At 40.6% G+C, this 19,490-nt stretch overlaps 1 protein-coding gene across 7 annotated transcripts in view; it reads left to right on the top strand.

The window, feature by feature from the left end:
* gab1 (GRB2-associated binding protein 1) overlaps window positions 1-19,490 on the top strand; it is a 214,673-nt gene that overhangs the window by 185,671 nt on the left and 9,512 nt on the right. For 2 of the 7 annotated variants that reach the window (XM_072256161.1, XM_072256163.1), the window contains 3 exons: window positions 8,941-9,030; window positions 12,029-12,128; window positions 19,316-19,448. In XM_072256161.1, coding sequence (XP_072112262.1) covers window positions 8,941-9,030; window positions 12,029-12,128; window positions 19,316-19,448 — 323 coding nt within the window. The remainder of the gene's footprint in view (window positions 1-8,940; window positions 9,031-12,028; window positions 12,129-19,315; window positions 19,449-19,490) is intronic. The other 5 variants (XM_072256164.1, XM_072256165.1, XM_072256167.1 and 2 more) reach the window with 3 other exon arrangements.

Raw genomic sequence — 19,490 nt, 5'->3', positions numbered from 1 at the left:
CTGAATTTGCCGGCCTGCCACTTCTACTTTTCACCTTAGTACTTTTTGCCTCTATCCTCATTTTACTCCCCTCTGTCTCTCTGCACTGGTTCCCATCCCCCTGTTGTGAACTAACCTCCTCTCTCCTAGTCTCTTTAATTTGATTCCCACCCCCCAACCATTCTAGTTTAAAGTCACCTCAGTAGCCCTTGCAAATCTCCCTGCCAGGATATTGGTCCCCCTAGGATTCAATTGTAACCCGTCCTTTTTGTACAGGTCACGCCTGCGCCAAAAGAGGTCCCAATGATCCAAAAACTTGAATCCCTGCCCCCTGCTCCAATCCCTCAGCCACGCATTTATCCTCCACCTCATTGCATTCCTACTCTCACTGTCCTGTGGATCCTTCTTCTCAACTGCTTTCCTAACTCCCTATATTCTCCTTTCAGGACCTCTTCCCTTTTCCTACCTATGTCATTGGTACCTATATGTACCACGACCTCTGGCTCCTCACCCTCCCACTTCAGGATATCTTGGACGTGATCAGAAACATCCCGGACCCTGGCACCAGAGAGGCAAACTACCATCCGGGTCTCCTGACCGCGTCCACAAAATTACCTATCTGACCCCCTTACTATCGAGTCCTCTATTACAACTGCCCTCCTCTTCCTTCCCCTGCCCTTCTGAGCTACAGGGCCGGACTCTGTGCCGGAGGCACGGCCACTGTCGCTTCCCCCAGGTAAGCTGTCCCCCACAACAGTGCCCGAACAGGAGCACTTATTGTCAAGGGGCACAGCCACCGGGGTACTCTCTAGTACCTGACCCTTCCCCTTCCCCTTCCTAACTGTTTCCCACTTGTCTGCCTCCCATGGCCCCGGTGTGACCACCTGGGATTGCAGGAAGGGGCTTAAGAATGAATTTAGGAGAGCCAGAAGGGGCCATGAGAAAGCCTTGGCGGACAGGATTAAGGAAAACCCCAAGGCATTCTACAAGTATGTGATGAGTGAGAGAATAGGACCAATCAAGTGTGACAGTGGAAATGTGTGTATGGAACCGGAGGAAATAGCAGAGGTACTTAATGAATACTTTGTTTCAGTATTCACTACGGAAAAGGATCTTGGCGATTGTAGGAATGACTTGCAGTGGACTGAAGAGCTTGAGAATGTAGATATTAAGAAAGAGGATGTGCTGGAGATTTTGGAAAGCATCAAGTTGGATAAGTCAACTTGGGCGGGATGTACCCCAGGCTACTGTGAGAGGCGAGGGAGGAGATTGCTGAGCCTCTGGCGATGATCTTTGCATCATCAATGAGGATGGGAGAGGTTCCGGAGGATTGGAGGGTTGTGGATGTTGTTCTCTTATTCAAGAAAAGGAGTAGAGATATCCCAGGAAATTATAGGCCAGTGAGTGTTACTTAAGTGGTTGGTAAGTTGATGGAGAAGATCCTGAGAGGCAGGTTTTATGAACATTTGGAGAGGCATAATATGATTAGGAATAATCAGCATGGCTTTGTCAAAGACAGGTCGTGCCTTACGAGCCTGATTGAATTTTTTGAGGATGTGACTAAGCACGTTGATGAAGGTAGAGCCGTAGATGTAGTGTATATGGATTTCAGCAAGGCATTTGATAAGGTACCCCATGCAAGGCTTAATGAGAAAGTAAGGAGGCATGGGATCCAAGGGGACATTGCTTTGTGGATCCAGAACTGGCTTGCCCACAGAAGGCAAAGAGTGGTTGTAGACGGGTCATATTCTGCATGGAGGCCAGTGATCAGTGATGTGCCTCAGGGATCAGTTCTGGGACCCCTACTCTTTGTGATTTTTATAAATGGCCTGGATGAGGAAGTGGAGGGATGGGTTAGTAAGTTTGCTGACGACACACATGTTGAGTGTGTTGTGGATAGTGTGGAGGGCTGTCAGAGGTTACAGCGGGACATTGATAGGATGCAAAGCTGGGCTGAGAAGTGGCAGATGGAGTTCAACCCAGATAAGTGTGAGGTGGTTCATTTTGGTAGGTCAAATATGATGGCAGAATATAGTATTAATGGTAAGACTCTTGGCAGCGTGGAGGATCAGAGGGATTTTGGGGTCCGAGTTCATAGGACACTCTAAGTTGCAACACAGGTTGACTCTGTGGTTAAGAAGGCATACAGTGCATTGGCCTTCATCAGTCATGGGATTGAGTTTAAGAGCCGAGAAGTAATGTTGCAGCTATATAGGACCCTGGTCAGACCCCACTTGGAGTACTGTGCTTAGTTCTAGTCGCCTCACTATAGGAAGGACGTGGAAACCATAGAAAGGGTGCAGAGGAGATTTACAAGGATGTTGCCTGGATTGGGGAGCATGACTTATGAGAATAGGTTGAGTGAACTCGGCCTTTTCTCCTTGGAGCGACGGAGGATGAGAGGTGACGATAGAGATGTACAAGATGATGAGAAGCATTGATAGTGTGGATAGTCAGAGGCTTTTCCGCAGGGCTGAATTGGCTAGCACAAGAGGGCTTAGCTTTATGGTGCTTGGAAGTAGGTACAGAGGAGATGTCAGGGGCAAGTTTTTTATGCAGAGAGTGGTGAGTGTGTGGAATGGGCTGCCAGTGGCGGAAACGATAGGGTCTTTTAAGAGACTCCTGGATGGCTACATGGAGCTTAGAAAAATAGAGGGCTATGGGTAAAGCCTAGGTAGTTCTAAGGTAGGGACATGTTCAGCACAGCTTTGTGGGCCAAAGGGCCTGTATTATGCTGTAGGGTTTCTGTGTTTCTATGAGATACCACAGACTTTGTTCAGTCCTTTTCTTTAAAAGGCTATACAAATGATTTTGGAACCTCTGCAGCCTCAAATAGATGATGCTTGCGTTCTTGAAACATCAGTTCATATTGCATCAGATACTTCCTGGATAGTGTTTGTTATCTTAAGGAGACTAGATGGGTAAGATTAGAAATTAACTTTACAATCTCCCAGTGGCCACACATTTTAATTCCACATCCCATTCCCATTCTGATATGACTATCCACGGCCTCCTCTACTGTAAAGATGAAGCCACACTCAGGTTGGAGGAACAACACCTTATATTCCGTCTGGGTAGCCTCCAACCTGATGGCATGAACATCGACTTCTCTAACTTCTGCTAGAGCCCCACCTCCCCCTCGTACCCCATCTGTTATTTATTTTTATACACACATTCTTTCTCTCACTCTCCTTTTTCTCCCTCTGTCCCTCTGACTATACCCCTTGCTCATCCTCTGGTTCCCCCCCCCTTGTCTTTCTCCCCGGGCCTCCTGTCCCATGATCCTCTCATATCCCCTTTGCCAATCACCTGTCCAGCTCTTGGCTCCATCCCTCCCCCTCCTGTCTTCTCCTTTCATTTTGGATCTCCCCTCCCCCTCCCACTTTCAAATCTCTTACTAACTTTTCCTTCAGTTAGTCCTGACGAAGGGTCTTGGCCTGAAACGTCGACTGTACCTCTTCCTAGAGATGCTGCCTGGCCTGCTGCGTTCACCAGTAACTTTGATGTGTGTTGCTTTACAATCTTTTCGATCTTTTAACAAAAACTAGTGAATCGCATTCTTCTAATGACTCATTTTCCTCAGGAATAAATTGTTTAGCTATTGTGTTGAGCAATGGTGAGCATTTGTAATGATTGTTGCTTCTTGTAATAGAGGTTCCTTTTCTTTTTAAATCTTTTTATTGAATAAGTATACAAAAAGGTAAGCCATATAGGCACTAATGCACTGTTAGAATATAGTAAAATTACAGGAGATATTAATACAGATAAAAAAATGATACAAACAATGTAATTTAAACATAACATAATAAGGTAACATAATAGTATACTAATTTTTATATATATATATATATATCAATAGAGAAAAGGAAAAAAACCCCAAAAAAAGACCCACCGTGCAACTAAACTAAAAGCAAAGCAAAGCAATGGGCTAACTTGGAACCAAGTAGAGTTAAAGAACTTAAAATCACGTCCTCAAACCCGACCTCCATTAAAAACAGTAAAAAAAAACAAGGGAGTAATAGAGGTTCCAAGTGATATAAATAGCATTTATAGGCAAATTTCCTGCAGCATGATGAGTTCAGCTTGGTGTATGAGGTCATTTCATTGTGGGAATGTATCATTGGGGAATGTAGTAAAGGATGTTTGCAACCTGCTAAAGATGTGTGAACTAACATTTGTATAATATTTCCCCAAGATAGATTTATTCCTGTTTTTAATGGGTTGGTTGATGGTTTACGAGTTTGTTAATTTTTGAACGCAAACAACAGGAATTCTGCAGATGCTGGAAGTACAAGCAACACACATAAAAGTTGCTGGTGAACGCAGCAGGCCAGGCAGCATCTCTAGGAAGAGGTACAGTCGACGTTTCAGGCCGAGACCCTTCGTCAGGACTAACTGAAGGAAGAGTGGTCTCTGCACCTCTTCCTAGAGATGCTGCCTGGCCTGCTGCGTTCACCAGCAACTTTTATGTGTGTTGTTAATTTTTGTCTAGTTTAGGGATGTACCTTGTATGACTGCAGCATAAATAGTAGGGTTGCTTCCTGCCATCTGATTTTAAATTTTCAACGTTGACAAGGCAATGAAGTAAGCATACAAATAGTCTTGAATTTTGACTTCGAAAGTCATTTATTTGTGGTAACAAAAGCCATTATGTAATGATATTAGAACAGTGAGTTGATTCTTCCACTGCTGCAGGTTCCTGATGAAGAGGACTGACTGATTTCTGTGGAAGGGAAAATGCGTTGGGCTCCAAACTGAACTTCTATGCCCAGCATCTAAAACAGTAGTCGTATTGTTAATAGAATTAATGAGGAGATGAACACAATCCAGAGTGATTTGTAGAGTAGAACTTTAAAAGGACTTGAAATGATCTTAGAATTATTAACAGTAACACTCACAAAATGCTGGAGGAACTCAGCAGGTTAAGCAGCATCTATGGAAATGATCGAACTGTTGACTTTTCAGGACTGAAGAAGGGTCTTGGCCCGCAACATCGACTGTTGGTTCATTCCCTTAGACGCTGCCTGGCCTACTGAGTTCCTTTGGTGTTTTGTGTGTGTTACTTTGGATTTCCAGCATCTGCAGAATTTCTTGTGCTAATAATTAACTGTGATATTAAACTGCCAATGAAGAAAGGTGAAGTAAATAATCACCATGAAATATGGGATGTCTCACTCCTTGAAGATGAGAAGCAATGAAATGCCATCACGATCTTTAGTTCTCTGAAACTGTTTCTGTGTTCAGCGGATCAGGAGCAATGTGAAAAGTACAGTAGGCTTACCCAAAGCAAGATGTCAGGCCGGCTTAAAAAGGCTCCTTAACATTGCCATTAGTGAAGTTCAGACAAACGCCCCCAACCATACAGTTGGTGGCGATGTATGGTGACTACCAGTTCACAGGCATTTCTCAAGTTTAATAAAGTTTTGACCTGGAATGGCAAGGAAGAAAATAATTGGCTGCATAGATTTTTATTTTGTTCCATTAATATCAGCTTTCTTTATTATTTGTTGTTACTCCGCTCTGTGCATTGGATGGAAACCTTGCCATTTCTTTTGCATTTTTTGTCTGTTTTTTTTATGAGGTAGAGTTGCTAGCTCAATGTTCACCTGAGCATAGATGGCAGGCGTGTAAGGAGCCGGCTGAAATTGAACCCTGGACCACTTGTCCCGAAGTCCAGTGCTGATACCACTACACCACCAGCCAGCATCATTATTATTTAAGAACACATCAATGACAAAGCTAAGATTTGTCGCCAACCCTTAATTACCTTGCAATTTTCCTCAACCTTTGTAGTCTTTCCAGCAAAGGTACTTTCACAGTATTACGGATAAGAACGTTTGAAGATGTAGAAGCCTGCGACAATGAAGGAGCAAAGAATTGCTTCCAAATATATTGCATGTCTTCCCTCAGGACGAATCTTCAGATATTCTTATTTGCTTGCTGCCGTTGTCCTCCTCAGTAATATTGGATGTGCAGTCAGAGGAGCTTTGGGAGCAGTGTGATAGTGTCATTCTGCCTATCTCATCGAGTTCCCTCCCTCTCCTCACCTCCCCCCTCCCCCTACCACACGCAAATTTATGAAAATATTAAAGTGACTGTCCCTTTGAGATTCTGGACCATGGTGACCTCAGAATATTGATGTTTGGCTGTGTCAGCAAGAGTATGTTGCAAAATGGGATTTTTGATTAAACTGTTGTTGCGGGTGGTGTTTTCCTGGAACATGTGTTACATGAATATTACTCTATTCCTCCGCCTATATATGAATGTTGTGTGTAGACATGGATTGGTTCACTTTCTGGCAAGGTACAAATTGAACCAAACTTCATGCAATCATCAATGAACATAATACTTCCGACCTTAGAAAGGAAGAAAGTTCAACTGAGCCCTCAGTGGTAGTTGTTGGACTTGGGACATTCCACGGTAACATCAGTGGCTGGGATGGCAGGCCTCCAACAATGACCAAACAAGTGGAATGTTTTCCCATGGTGCCTTTGGCTTCCCAAGCTCCCTGATGATGTACGACGTCACTTGCCACTTTGGTGCCATGGGAAGTCACGTAAAGCTGAGTTCCAGAATTCAGCTGTCTGTTCATGTTTGAACTGAGCTTGTCATGAGATTTCGAGCTGAATGGCCTTGAGGGAAAACCAAAGATGCTTTGGTGCACAAGTAAGGGCTAGCTATACACGTCCCATCACTTGCTGACTGGAATTTGGGTAATAAAAAACGGGACAGCATTAGCTCATTCTTTGTCTGGAAAGAATGTACTGAACCATTCCTTCATATTCTCTGGTTTCTAACTTCACTGGAGCAGCTTGAGTAGAGTTTGGTGCACTGTCTTGCTGCTGGAGCTGAGGATGAAACCTGGTCTCCTAGCCTTTGCCATATCCATTCATCTTGGCCTTGATGGCATCTGGAGTGCAATGAGTTCACTAGCATCTGACTTCTATAATGGTGAAGACTTCGGGTTCAATGCAACATACTGTAGATCATTCATTCAACACTTTTCTAACAATGATTGCAAATGCTCCAGCTTTTCTTCAGCATTCCTGGGCAAAAGGGGATGGAGAATATTTGTGGAGGAATAGTGTCCCATTGCCTGTTACATTGTTCACTTTTCATGACTGGGTGCAGCTGGACCTCATAGCTTTAGTTTTATCTGATGCTGTTGAATTTCTCAGCTCTGTCTATTAAGGAATATTAATCTGATCTGTACTGAAGTGATGCAGACATTAGTGCAATCTTAATTTTATCTGTAGTTATAAGTAATATGAATGCAATAAATGAGTAATATAAATGCAAATTAAAATCCATCTGTAGAGCAGATCCATAGAATCTGCGGGACCAAAAACACTAACACTCTGCAGGTCAGGAAGCACTTTATAAAATGACCTAATGATACAATTCAATCAGTTCTCCAGCTGTTTCTTAGCATGACATCATAACATTTCATGCAATTCACGATTCCACAACCTGATCATACGTTTTGCAAGAAACTAATTTTAGCTCAATATGTACTCGGTAGCAACTTGTATTAGGTACCTCCTGTAGCTAATGAAGTGGGCACTGAGTGCATGTTTGTAGTCTTCTGCTGCTGTAGCCCACCAAGGTCCAACATATTGTGTGTTCTGAGATGCTCTTCTGTACACCACTGTTGGAATGCATGGTTATTTGAGTTACTGACACCTTCCTGTCAGCTTGAAGCAGTCTGCCCATTCTCCTCTGACTTTTCTCATTGACAAGGCACTTTTGCCCACAGAACTGCTGTTCACTTTGGTTTTTGTTTTCCATGCCATTCTCTAGACAGTTTTGCATGAAAATCCCGGAAGATTATCAGTTTCTGAGGGACTCAAACTACTCTGGTACCAACAATCAACCAAGTGACAGTCAAGTCACTTGGGTCACAGTTCTTCTCCTTTCTGATGTTTGGGCTGAACAACAACTAAACCTTTTGACCATGTCTGCATGCTTATATGCGTTGAGTTTCTGCCACATGATTGGCTGATCAGACGTTTGCATTAATGAGCAGATGTACCTAATAAAGTGGCCACTGTGTATACTGGTATAATTTGCTTCACTTGGCATTTAAAAGATGGTTCAAATTAAGGGTGCAGCTTTCAGAAGGCATGACTCCAATGTCTTTGTGCAATATAGAAGAGTAAAGATGTTCACAGAATTAAAATGTATGTTCTTATTTGCTTGCAATATAGATTTTTTAAAATCCTGTATTGATTTATGAAAATCAAAATATTTCCTGATGTTGAAAATCTAAAATAAAAACAAAATACTGGAAACAGCATGTCAGGAAGCATCTTAGGCAAGAGAAGCACAATTAACACATGGGACTGAAAATCTTCGCTGGAAACTTAATTTATGAAAAGGCTAATTTGGTAGAAATTCACTGTGAAGCAAGTGTGACAGCCAAGGTGAAATGCAATGCCCATTCTATAAAACTAATGCACGTAGTTGAGATGGAATAAAGAAACCTTTACACCCATTGTAGATACTCTGAAGTCTGTTTTGACAGTGGTTATCTGAAAAGGAAGCCGCTCCATTTTTGAGTAGGATATCAGCACTGGTGGTCTCTGTGAATCAGTGACCCAGTGGTGCCCCAGAACTGGAGGGCGTAAAGCTGCCTCGTATGGTTGGTGGTTGTGATGAAGGTGTTGGGGAACTTATTGATTGTTCAGTACAAGCAGAGAAATATTCTACACTTCGCGCACATGCCTGGTTTTTCTGCACCCTGTAGGATTCTTGCATGACACAGCTTTTTGTAGTAAGTAATGCTTTAAGCCACAAGCGTACGCATGAGCATGATGAGGATTAGCCACAGGCACGTTCGTTGCTTTTGCTCAGCTGGTGAACACTTGCACTTGCTAACTGGCCATGCTGAAGTCCAATGCTGCACAGCCAGTGTACTGAAGAAAAATTATAACCGAAGAGTCTTCTTTTCTCATCAATTAGGTCAAAGTCCTAAAATATTAAGAGCTAAACCTGTTTTAGAACGAACTGATACTCAAACCATAGGTGACTTTACTCCAAGACGACACAAGGGTAGGTAATATTCAGCATGCTATATTTAGACAGCTTTGAACTTTTAACTGACTAAATTTTCAGTAATAGCTCTTATGTTACAATTGACCTGTAAAATAAAATTAACCCTTCCATCAACAAGCTACATTTTACTTAATTGATCAGTTGCATTTTAGCTGTGTTTTCTATCTTCTAAAATTTTGTGATTGCCAAGTATTGGTGAATGAGTCGCAGAATCTATGCACCACTCTTAATTCTGAATGTCCTATATTGGTGTAACTCAAGTCTAATGGCTCACCCTCGTTGCTGTCATTCATATTTTTTGAAAATCAGCCATTTTGATTCTTTTGGTGGTGTTTCACTTTAAGCCTTTAAAGCAGGTTGACTAACAACTTAATAGCCCTTCTGTTTAAAGACTGAGCTAGTTTATACCCTGATCTTAGAGCAAACAAGAATAAAAGATAAACTTAGCTTAGTGCGACCTCTAGTGACCAAATGAGGGGATGCCAAAAAAGTGTATTCATCCTGGAAGCCTGTTAGATTAGAACCATAGAACACTACAGCACAGCAAACAGGCCACTCGGCCCTTCTAGTCTGTGCCAAAACATTATTCTGCTAGTCCCATTGACCTGATCCAGTCCATAACCCTCCAGACCTCTCCCATCCATGTACCTATCCAATTTATTCTTAAAGAGTGAGCCCGCATTTACCACAGCTGATGGCAGCTCGTTCCACACTCCCACCACTCTGAGTGAAGTTCCCCCTAATGTTCCCCCTATCCCCTTTCATCCTAAAGCCATGTCCTCTCATATTTATCTCTCCTAATCTAAGTGGAAAGATCCTGTTCACATTTACTCTATCTATACCCCTCATAATTTTGTAAACTTCTATCAAATCTCCCCTCATTCTTCTACGCTCCAAGGAATAAACTCCTAACCTGTTTAATCTTTCCCTGTAACTGAACTCCTGAAGACCCGGCAACATCCTAGTAAATCTTCTCTGCACTCTTTCAATCTTACTGATATCCTTCCTATAGTTAGGTGGCCAGAACTGTACACAATACTCCAAATTTGGCCTCACCAATGTCTTATACAACCTCCCTATAACATCCCAACTCCTATACTCAATACTTTGACTTAGGAATGCCAGGATGCCAAAAGCCTTCTTTACAACCCTGTCTACCTGTGATGCCACTTTCAGGGAATTATGTAGCTGAACTCCCAGATCTCTTTGTTCCTCCGCACTCCTCAGTGCCCTACCATTTACTGTGTATGTCCTACCTTGATTCGTCCTTCCAAAATATAACCATATAACAATTGCAGCACGGAAACAGGCCATCAAATGCAACACCTTACACTTGTCTGCATTAAATTCCATCTGCCATTTTCTGGCCCATCTCTCCAGTTGGTCCAGATCCCTTTGCAAACTTTGAAAGCCTTCCTCACTGTCCATAGCGCCTCCAATCTTAGTGTCATCAGCAAACTTGCTGATCCAATTTATATTGAATAAGAATATCATGAATAAGAACATAAGAAATGAGAGCAGGAGTTGGCCATCTGGCTCGTTGAGCCTGTTCTCCCATTCAATAAGATCATTGCTGATCTGGCCATGGACTCATCTCCACCTACCTGCCTTTTCCCCATAACCCTTAATTCCCCTACTATGCAAAAAATCTATCCAACCTTGTCTTAAATATATTTACTGAGGTAGCCTCCACTGCTTCATTGAGCAGAGAATTCCATATTCTCTGTTCTTTGGGGAAAGCAGTTCCTCCTCATCTCTGTCCTAAGTCTACTCCTTCGAATCTTGAGGCTATGTTCTCTAGTTCTAGTCTCATCTACCAGTGGAAACAATTAGCTTTCTCTATAGTGCTAAGTAATTTACATTGTAACTTGGGAAAATATATCTCCATATATTTAATAAAGCACAAATGTAAGTAGGCTATTTCCCTATTTTCCCAAGATATAAATCTTTGGAAACCTTTACAGAGGAGTAAAGGTAGATTAAGGTGTAGATTGAAGGTTTGGAAATAGCCTTCTATCTCAAAAAGTTTAATTTGTCATGCTCCTGTTGAGTTCAACATGACTATCATTTGATAGTTTCGAAAAAATGTGTTTATAGAACTCGAGAATCAATGTTTTTAATTTGATTCCTTGGGGCTGACATCACAAAGCAAATGTTGAATTGTAGCAGTTGGAAGGCAGTTTTGTTGGCCAGTCACATTCCTTGGAAATTCAAGTGTGTATTGTCAACTGTTTTCACATGAATTAATATAAAACTACTCATTCTGAGTACCTAAATTGCTAATTTGTAAAGTTTCCCATCAATTGTGTCAGCAGGTCCATACCTTGATTTTGTGTTTACAGTTCTTTAGAGCATAAATGCAATATATATTTTAATTAGCACTCCATATCATGATATTTCCTTGCTGGTTTGCAGCCAGATTGCCTAGCTTGGGGTTTCCCAACCTTTATGCTACAGACCCCTACTATTAACCAAGGGGTCCATGGACCCATGTTGGGAACCCCTGGCGTAGCTTGAGAACGATGCTTAAACATAGTGAGACTTAATAATTATACAAATTTGACTTTTTTTTTTGTGGATGTGGTAAGGAAAGCAGTGGGGTTGGTGGAGAAAAATCATTGGACTGGAACATCCCCAGTTGGTGTTTCCCTTTTCCTGAGAGTTGGCTGTGTTTTGTATGATAATTGATTGTCTTGTGGTCAAGGTCATCACTGAAGGCCAAGACACAGTTGAAACTTCAATAGAACTTTAAAATCACCACATTGCTGCGTTCATTAGCAAATATTTTCTAATAACCTGGTAATTCCTGTTAGTTTCAACTGGCAATATTAATTACTTGATAAATACTTTTACAGTTTTAAATGATTTTCTTACGAGAAAGTGAATGCACCTTCTGAACTGTTAAACATTTTTATGCTTTGTAATTGATAATACAGAGTCAATTTGTGTACTTTTTCTACACAAGATATATTCACGTGCACTTTTTATATCACAGTTAAACCTGCTCCGTTGGAAATTAAACCTTTATCTGAATTTGAAGAAATACAGGAATTAGCTCCAGTTAGATCACCGGTGACCAAAACCTTTACCAGAGAGTAAGTCAAAACTTATTTTTTGTTTTACGTGGTATTTTTCTGTCATTGCATTTGTTTAACAGATGGTAAAGTCAGTCTGTAAGAAATTACAGTCCTGACCTTGTGTTTCTTTTCAAAATTATAAGGTTTTGAACTTCAGAGCTGTGATAAGGGACTAACAAGGAGATCTCTGACTCCATGCTAATCTTAGAAAACAAAGATCCATATTACCAGTATGTTGCTATGGTTACAGTCCACCTGAGACACATCCCCTTCTGCCAGAACTCTTCTCAGTGACTCTGTGACTTGCCTTTCTCCCCCTCTGAAAACAAATATTCCATTGACTTTACAGTTTATCCCATATACCTAATATAATTTAAAACTGTCATCACTATCTGCAGACCACATTTGCTAGATAACCAATATATTGTAACTCATAATATTAATAGGGGACTTGATAGTTAGGGGGTCAGATTGGCGATTCTGTGGACGCGGTCAGGACACCCGGATGGTAGTTTGCCTCTCTGGTGCCAGGGTCCGGGATGTTTCTGATCATGTCCAAGATCTCCTGAAGTGAGAGGGTAAGGACCCAGAGGTTGTGGTACATATAGGTACCAATGACATAGGTAGGAAAAGGGAAGAAGTCCTGAAAAGAGAATATAGGGAGTTAGGAAGGCAGTTGAGAAAAAGGACCGCAAAGGTAGTAATCTCGGGATTAATGCCTGTGCCACACGACAGTGAGAGTAGGAATGCAATGACGTGGAGGATAAATGCGTGGCTGAAGGATTGGAGCAGGGGTCAGGGATTCAAGTTTCTGGATCATTGGGACTTCTTTTGGCGCAGGTGTGACCTGTACAAAAAGGACAGGTTGCACTTGAATCCTAGGGGGACCAATATCCTGGCGGGGAGTTTTGCGAAGGCTACAGGGGAGACTTTAAACTAGAATGGTTGGGGGTTGGGAATCAAATTGAAGAGACTAGGAGAGAGGAGGTTAGTTCACAAATCGAGAAAGCTAGTAGACTGTGTGAGGGAGGATAGGCAGGGGACAGGGAACGGGAGCACTCAGACCGAAGATGTAGGGGAGAAGGAAGAAAAAGATAAAGTTGTTTGCACCATTCGGGATAAACAGAGAGTAAGAGGTGGAGAGTTTCTTAAATGCAACTATTTTAATGCTAGGAGCATTGTAAGAAAGGTGGATGAGCTTAGAGCATGGATTGATACCTGGAAATATGATGTTGTAGCTATTAGTGAAACATGGTTGCAGGAGGGGTGTGATTGGCAACTAAATATTCCGGGATTTTGTTGCTTCAGGTGTGATAGAATTGGAGGGGCAAGAGGGGGAAGTGTTGCATTGCTTGTCAGAGAAAATAACTACAGCGGTGCTTTGGCGGGATAGATTAGAGGACTCGTCTAGGGAGGCTATTTGGGTGGAATTGAGGAATGGGAAAGGTGTAGTAACACTTATAGGGGTGTATTATAGACCACCTAATGGGGAGCAAGAACTGGAGGAGCAAATTTGTAAGGAGATTGCAGATGTTTGTAGTAAGCACAAGGTTGTGATTGTGGGAGATTTTAATTTTCCACACATAGACTGGGAAACCCATTCTGTAAAAGGGCTGGATGGTTTGGAGTCTGAAAAATGTGTGCAAGATAGTTTTTTGCAGCAATACATAGAGGTACCAACTAGAGAAGGGGCAGTGTTGGATCTCCTGTTAGGGAATGAGATAGGTCAGGTGACGGAGGTTTGTGTTGGGGAGCACTTCGGGTCCAGTGATCACAATGCCATTAGTTTCAATGTAATTATGGAGAAGGATAGGACTGGATCCAGGGTTGAGATTTTTGATTGGAGAAAGGCTAACTTTGAGGAGATGCGAAAGGATTTAGAAGGAGTGATTGGGACAATTTGTTTTGTGGGAAGGATGTAATAGAGAAATGGAGGTCATTTAAAGGTGAAATTTTGAGGGTACAGAATCTTTATGTTCCTGTTAGGTTGAAAAGAAAGGTTAAATGTTTGAGGGAACCATGGTTTTCAAGAGATATTGGAAACTTGGTTCGGAAAAAGAGAGTTCTACAATAAATATAGGCAGCTTGGAGTAAATGAGGTGCTAGAGGAATATAAAAAATGTAAGAAGAATCTTAAGATAGAAATTAGAAAAGCTAAAAGAAGATAATAAGGTTGCTTTGGCAAGTAAGGTGAAAATAAATCCAAAGGGTTTCTACAGTTATATTAATAGCAAAAGGATAGCGAGGGATAAAATTGGTCCCTTAGAGAATCAGAGTGGACAGCTATGTGCGGAGCCAAAAAAGATGGGGGAGATTTTGAACAATTTCTTTTCTTCAGTATTCACTAAGGAGAAGGATATTGAATTGTGTAAGGTAAGGGAAAACAAGTAGGGTAGTTATGGAAACTATGATGATTAAAGAAGAGGAAGAACTGGCGCTTTTAAGGAATATAAAAGTGGTTAAGTCTCTGGGTCCTGACAGGATATTCCCTAGGACCTTGAGGGAAGTTAGTGTGGAACTAGCAGGGGCTCTGACAGAAATATTTCAAATGTCATTAGAAACGAGGATGGTGCCGGAGGATTGGCGTATTGCTCATGATGTTCCATTGTTTAAAAAGGGTTCTGAGAGTAAACCTAGCAATTATCGGCGTGTGAGTTTTACGTCAGTGCTGGGTAAATTGATGGAAAGTATTCTTAGAGATGGTATATATAATTATCTGAATAGACAGGGTCTGATTAGGAACAGTCAACATGGATTTGTGCGTGGAAAGTCATGTTTGACAGATCGTATTGAATTTTTTGAAGCGGTTACTAGAAAAGTTGACACGGGTAAAGCGGTGGATGTTGTCTATATGGACTTCAGTAAGGCCTTTGACAAGGTTCCACACGGAAGGTTAGGAAGATTCAGTTATTAGGTATTAATATTGAAGTAGTAAAATGGATTCAGCAGTGGCTGGATGGGAGACACCAGAGAGTAGTGGTGGATAACTGTGTGCCAGATTGGAGGCCAGTGACTAGTGGTGTGCCTCAGGGATCTGTACTGGGTCCAATGTTGTTTGTCATATATATTAATGATCTGGATGATGGGGTGGTAAATTGGATTAGTAAGTATGCAGATGATACTAAGATAGGTGGAGTTGTGGATAATGAAGTAGGTTTTCAAAGCTTGCAGAGAGATTTAGGCCAGTTAGAAGAGTGGGCTGAAAGATGGCAGATGGAGTTTAATGCTGATAAATATGAGGTGCTGCATTTTGGTAGGACTAATCAAAATAGGACATACATGGTAAATGGTAGGGCATTGAAGAATGCTGTAGAACAGAGGGATCTAGGAATAATGGTGCATAGTTCCCTGAAGGTGGAATCTCATGTGGATAGGGTGGTGAAGAAAGCTTTTGGTATGCTGGCCTTTATAAATCAGAGCATTGAGTATAGGAGTTGGGATGTAATGTTGAAATTGTACAAGGCATTGGTAAGGCCAAATTTGAAGTATTGTGTACAGTTCTGGACACCAAATTATAAGAAAGATGTCAACAAAATTGAAAGAGTACAGAGAAGATTTACTAGGATGTTACCTGGGTTTCAGCACCTAAGTTACAGAGAAAGGTTGAACAAGTTGGGTCTTAATTCTTTGGAGCTTAGAAGGTTGAGGGGGACTTGATAGACGTATTTAAAATTATGAGGGGGGTAGATAGAGTTGATGTAGATAGGCTTTTTCCATTGAGAGTGGGGGAGATTCAAACAAGAAGACATGAGTTGAGAGTTAGGGGGCAAAAGTTTAGGGGTAACATGAGGGGGAACTTCTTTACTCAGAGAGTGGTAGCTGTATGGAATGAGTTTCCAGCAGAAGTGGTTGAGGCAGGTTCGATGTTGTCATTTAAAGTTAAATTGGATAGCTATATGGACAGGAAAGGAATTGGAGGGTTATGGGCTGAGTGCAGGTCGGAGGGATTAGGTGAGAGTAAGAGTTCGGCACGAACTAGAAGGGCCGAGATGGCCTGTTTCTGTGCTGTAATTGTTATATGATTATATAATGCAGACATAGCAATTATAAGATAATTATGTAAATAAAACACATCTGTAAATTTTCGTTCAGCAAGTCAAAGAGAATCTGGGCAGATAGCTATTAATATTTCAGGTCTTTGATTATGCATCAGAAAAGTTTGCAATCTCTTGCATTCTACTCTGCCATCTTCCACCAAGAGAACTAAAATGAAAGATTCAGATTATTTGATAAAAGCATTTAATTATAAAAGTAAACTCCTACATTCAATTTTATTTAAACAACTGTATTGTCGCATGGGTTTTGTCACAAGTGTATCTTTTCTTTTTGCAAGAATATAAATTAACAGTTTCTTCATGTTGATCTTAATTTTACGAAGTGTAATTCATATTACAAAATTGTTAACTAATTCCTTAATTGATACTTCTGGGATAAACGTGGGAGAGAACTATAAGTGATTTTGGTTTGCAGGTCCGCGCCCAGTTTGCTGTAACAAACCAAACAAAAGCCTATTTGACTTTGTATCAACTGAAAGAACATCAGCATACAGGCCAGAGCTTGTTTCCTGCCACTTTGGAACTCATTATTCAGTACTTTGCATGGAAACATGTCAAACTTGTACTGAGTCCTGGTTCTGAGATCATTGAAATGCTCAGATTGGATGCTTAAATCTAATCGTCTACTTTTACAAGAGAAACACACCCTTTCAATATTTAGTTAAATAAAGCTAACAGTTAAAACATTTGAATCCACGTATTTGCTTTTGACAAAATTCTTTTTTTGAGCTTCATTATATGAAGATAGGATTTTCAGTAGGCATGGGCTGCTCTGCTCTATTTGAAAATTGCACTTGGCATTCATTATTTGTTCCCTCATCACAATAATTAGTTATTGTGAATTTGGTCTTAAAAACTCTAAGATAAACATCGAAATAGATTTGATGTAATTAAGTCTTAGGTATCATTCATCTAACTATATTGATGGATTCCAAAGTACACATATAAAAATGGGCCTATTTTCCTGATTTTCCAACCTAATCTCATGTCTCCTGATCAAGTTGGTTATCGATAGTGAAATCGTGAGATTTGTCTTTTGTTTTACTTAAGTTATCTAGTCTAACAGCTGTATGTGTGATGGCTAACAGTAGGTAAACCAGCCTGAAAAAAATTAGATGAAATATTAGTCATTAGGGATATGGTTATGATTTTTTGGAAACTATTGGATCATTTATGAGCAATTTGGCAAGAAATATAATGATTTGGAAGTCTAGCCTCTTGGGCAAAGTGGAAGTTTCCCAAGTAGGATTTAAATTCAAAGTGAGATGCAGACCCTTTGGGAAAGATCTTGCAAACTGGTGCCCACCTGCCATTTGCCAGTCACATTGTACAGCATTCAGTCTTTTTCTAGCTTGTCAGACAACTAATTATGTATTTGTACATTTGTATTTTGGTGACCTCGTATGACCCCCATGAAAAAGATGCAGCTGAGCAATGGGAGTTTAAAAAAAATTCTTGGTTTTAAAAAAAATGGTAGAGGCTGAATATTTGTGATTCTACAGTTTCTGCAAAATCATAATTTCAGAGACAAGAGGAACAGACCGGAAGTTTTTTTAATAATAAATGTGGTTTCTACCGCAATGTAGGAAATCCATGACTTTTAATTGTTGACTATGAGAAACCAGTTGATGTTGTAGGTTAAGAAAATGAGTTGAGTGTTATTATATATTGTGCATAGAAATATTGAATATTTTTTGTGATTATTGCCTCCTTATATTCATCATCTCATCTGTTTCTGGTTTTTGTGTTTAATCATGCATTACTTTGTAGGGATGAGAAGTCAGCAGCATGCTCTTGTCCGTGTTGTTCTTGAGCTGGCCACCAGGTGGTCTACTAATATATCTTTCAGTTGCTCAGGAGAGTAATGGGGATTGATCACTCTGTGAAGCCCTCAACACATCTGACAAAGGAGATATAAATTAAAACATTTTTTGCACTGTTTTATGTTAAACTAAACAAAAAGAACTAGCTTTTGATATTGTACCATTCAGGATATCCCAAAAGTTTTCCCAGGCAGTGAAATATTAATAGGCAATTTGCATTGAGCCATATATCATGAACTGCAGTGAGGTCAGTGGGTTTGAGGCTTGTGTGTGTGGGGGGGGAGGGGGTTAGTAGGAATGGGGTTTGTTTTGCCCTTTTTGTTCTGCTGAAAATTGTAAGCATGAAATATTGGCACCAAGTGTATTACAACACTTGTGAACTGTCCCCATCACATCCTTGGGCAGTATTCATTGTTAATGCAGATGAAATATTTCACTGTATATGTGATAAATGAACCCAAATCTGAGAGAAATATAGCTAAACGAAGTTTTATGTTTTAGTGCTGTTGGTTAAGTTTAGGCTCTCACAGTGTGTCCCTCAGTCCTGCACTGAAGTACCAATCTAAGTTGTGTACAAGTGTTTGCACAAGAACTCCAGTCAGTTGAAGGTGCAGCTATTTTGTTAAGCCAAATAGGTTTATGTTCAATGAGAACAGAGGTCTTACATTTAAAGAGGTTTTTTTTTGCTTTTGGTCTAGCTCTAGAAAAAGACATCCTTCCTTACCTCACATTAGCAACGAGTGAACTTTTACATTGCCTGAAATGGAATATCCACTTTTTTTTGAAGATGCTACCTTCAAGAGTACAGCAATCCCTCCACTGTCCTAAAGTGTCAATATAGTTTTTTGTTCTGAAGCCTCTGGAGTTTTCTCATTTTAAAAATTGGACACTTTCATCTGACCTTTGTATCTAATTCCCTAACATCCATTTAAAATAAGACAAATTTTCCAAAACAGCATAATTTAAATGTTTTGTAAGATTGAGAATAACATGCAAAATTTCAAACATTTGCCATGCTCTTTATTACTTATAGCTATCAGCATTTTTGTTTTAATCTGTGATATTTAATCTTAATTTTCACTTGGAAACTTAGTTTGAAGATCCTTATAGCATGTCAAATCAATTAAACTAATTAACATCATTTTACATCATTTATTTTATTGACTTCTGTGTTGTCGTGAATTAAGCATCATTTGTGATTTAGCCCTCCAAATTAAAAATGGTGTGCACATAGTTTTTGGTATAAATAGTAACCTTTCATATGGGAGGAACATAAGGTATAACTATCTGGACTGTTGCTTTTTTTCCTCCCCCAATAATTCCTAAGAAGCAGCCACTCCAGGTTTCCTGTCAATCCCCGGCCAGCCTCTGTTCACAGCACTGCTTCCAGCACTGATTCACAGGAGGACAGTGAGGAGAACTACGTGGCCATGGAGTCTGCTCCCTCCACAGATGATCCAGTATGTAACCTTCAGATTCATCCACTTTCATGTAGTAATATC

This window comes from Mobula birostris, chromosome 4 (assembly GCF_030028105.1).
Source record: "Mobula birostris isolate sMobBir1 chromosome 4, sMobBir1.hap1, whole genome shotgun sequence".
In the NCBI taxonomy this organism is placed as follows: domain Eukaryota; kingdom Metazoa; phylum Chordata; class Chondrichthyes; order Myliobatiformes; family Myliobatidae; genus Mobula; species Mobula birostris.
Note: the sequence above shows the minus strand (reverse complement) of the source record. Positions and strands in the feature narration are given on the sequence as shown.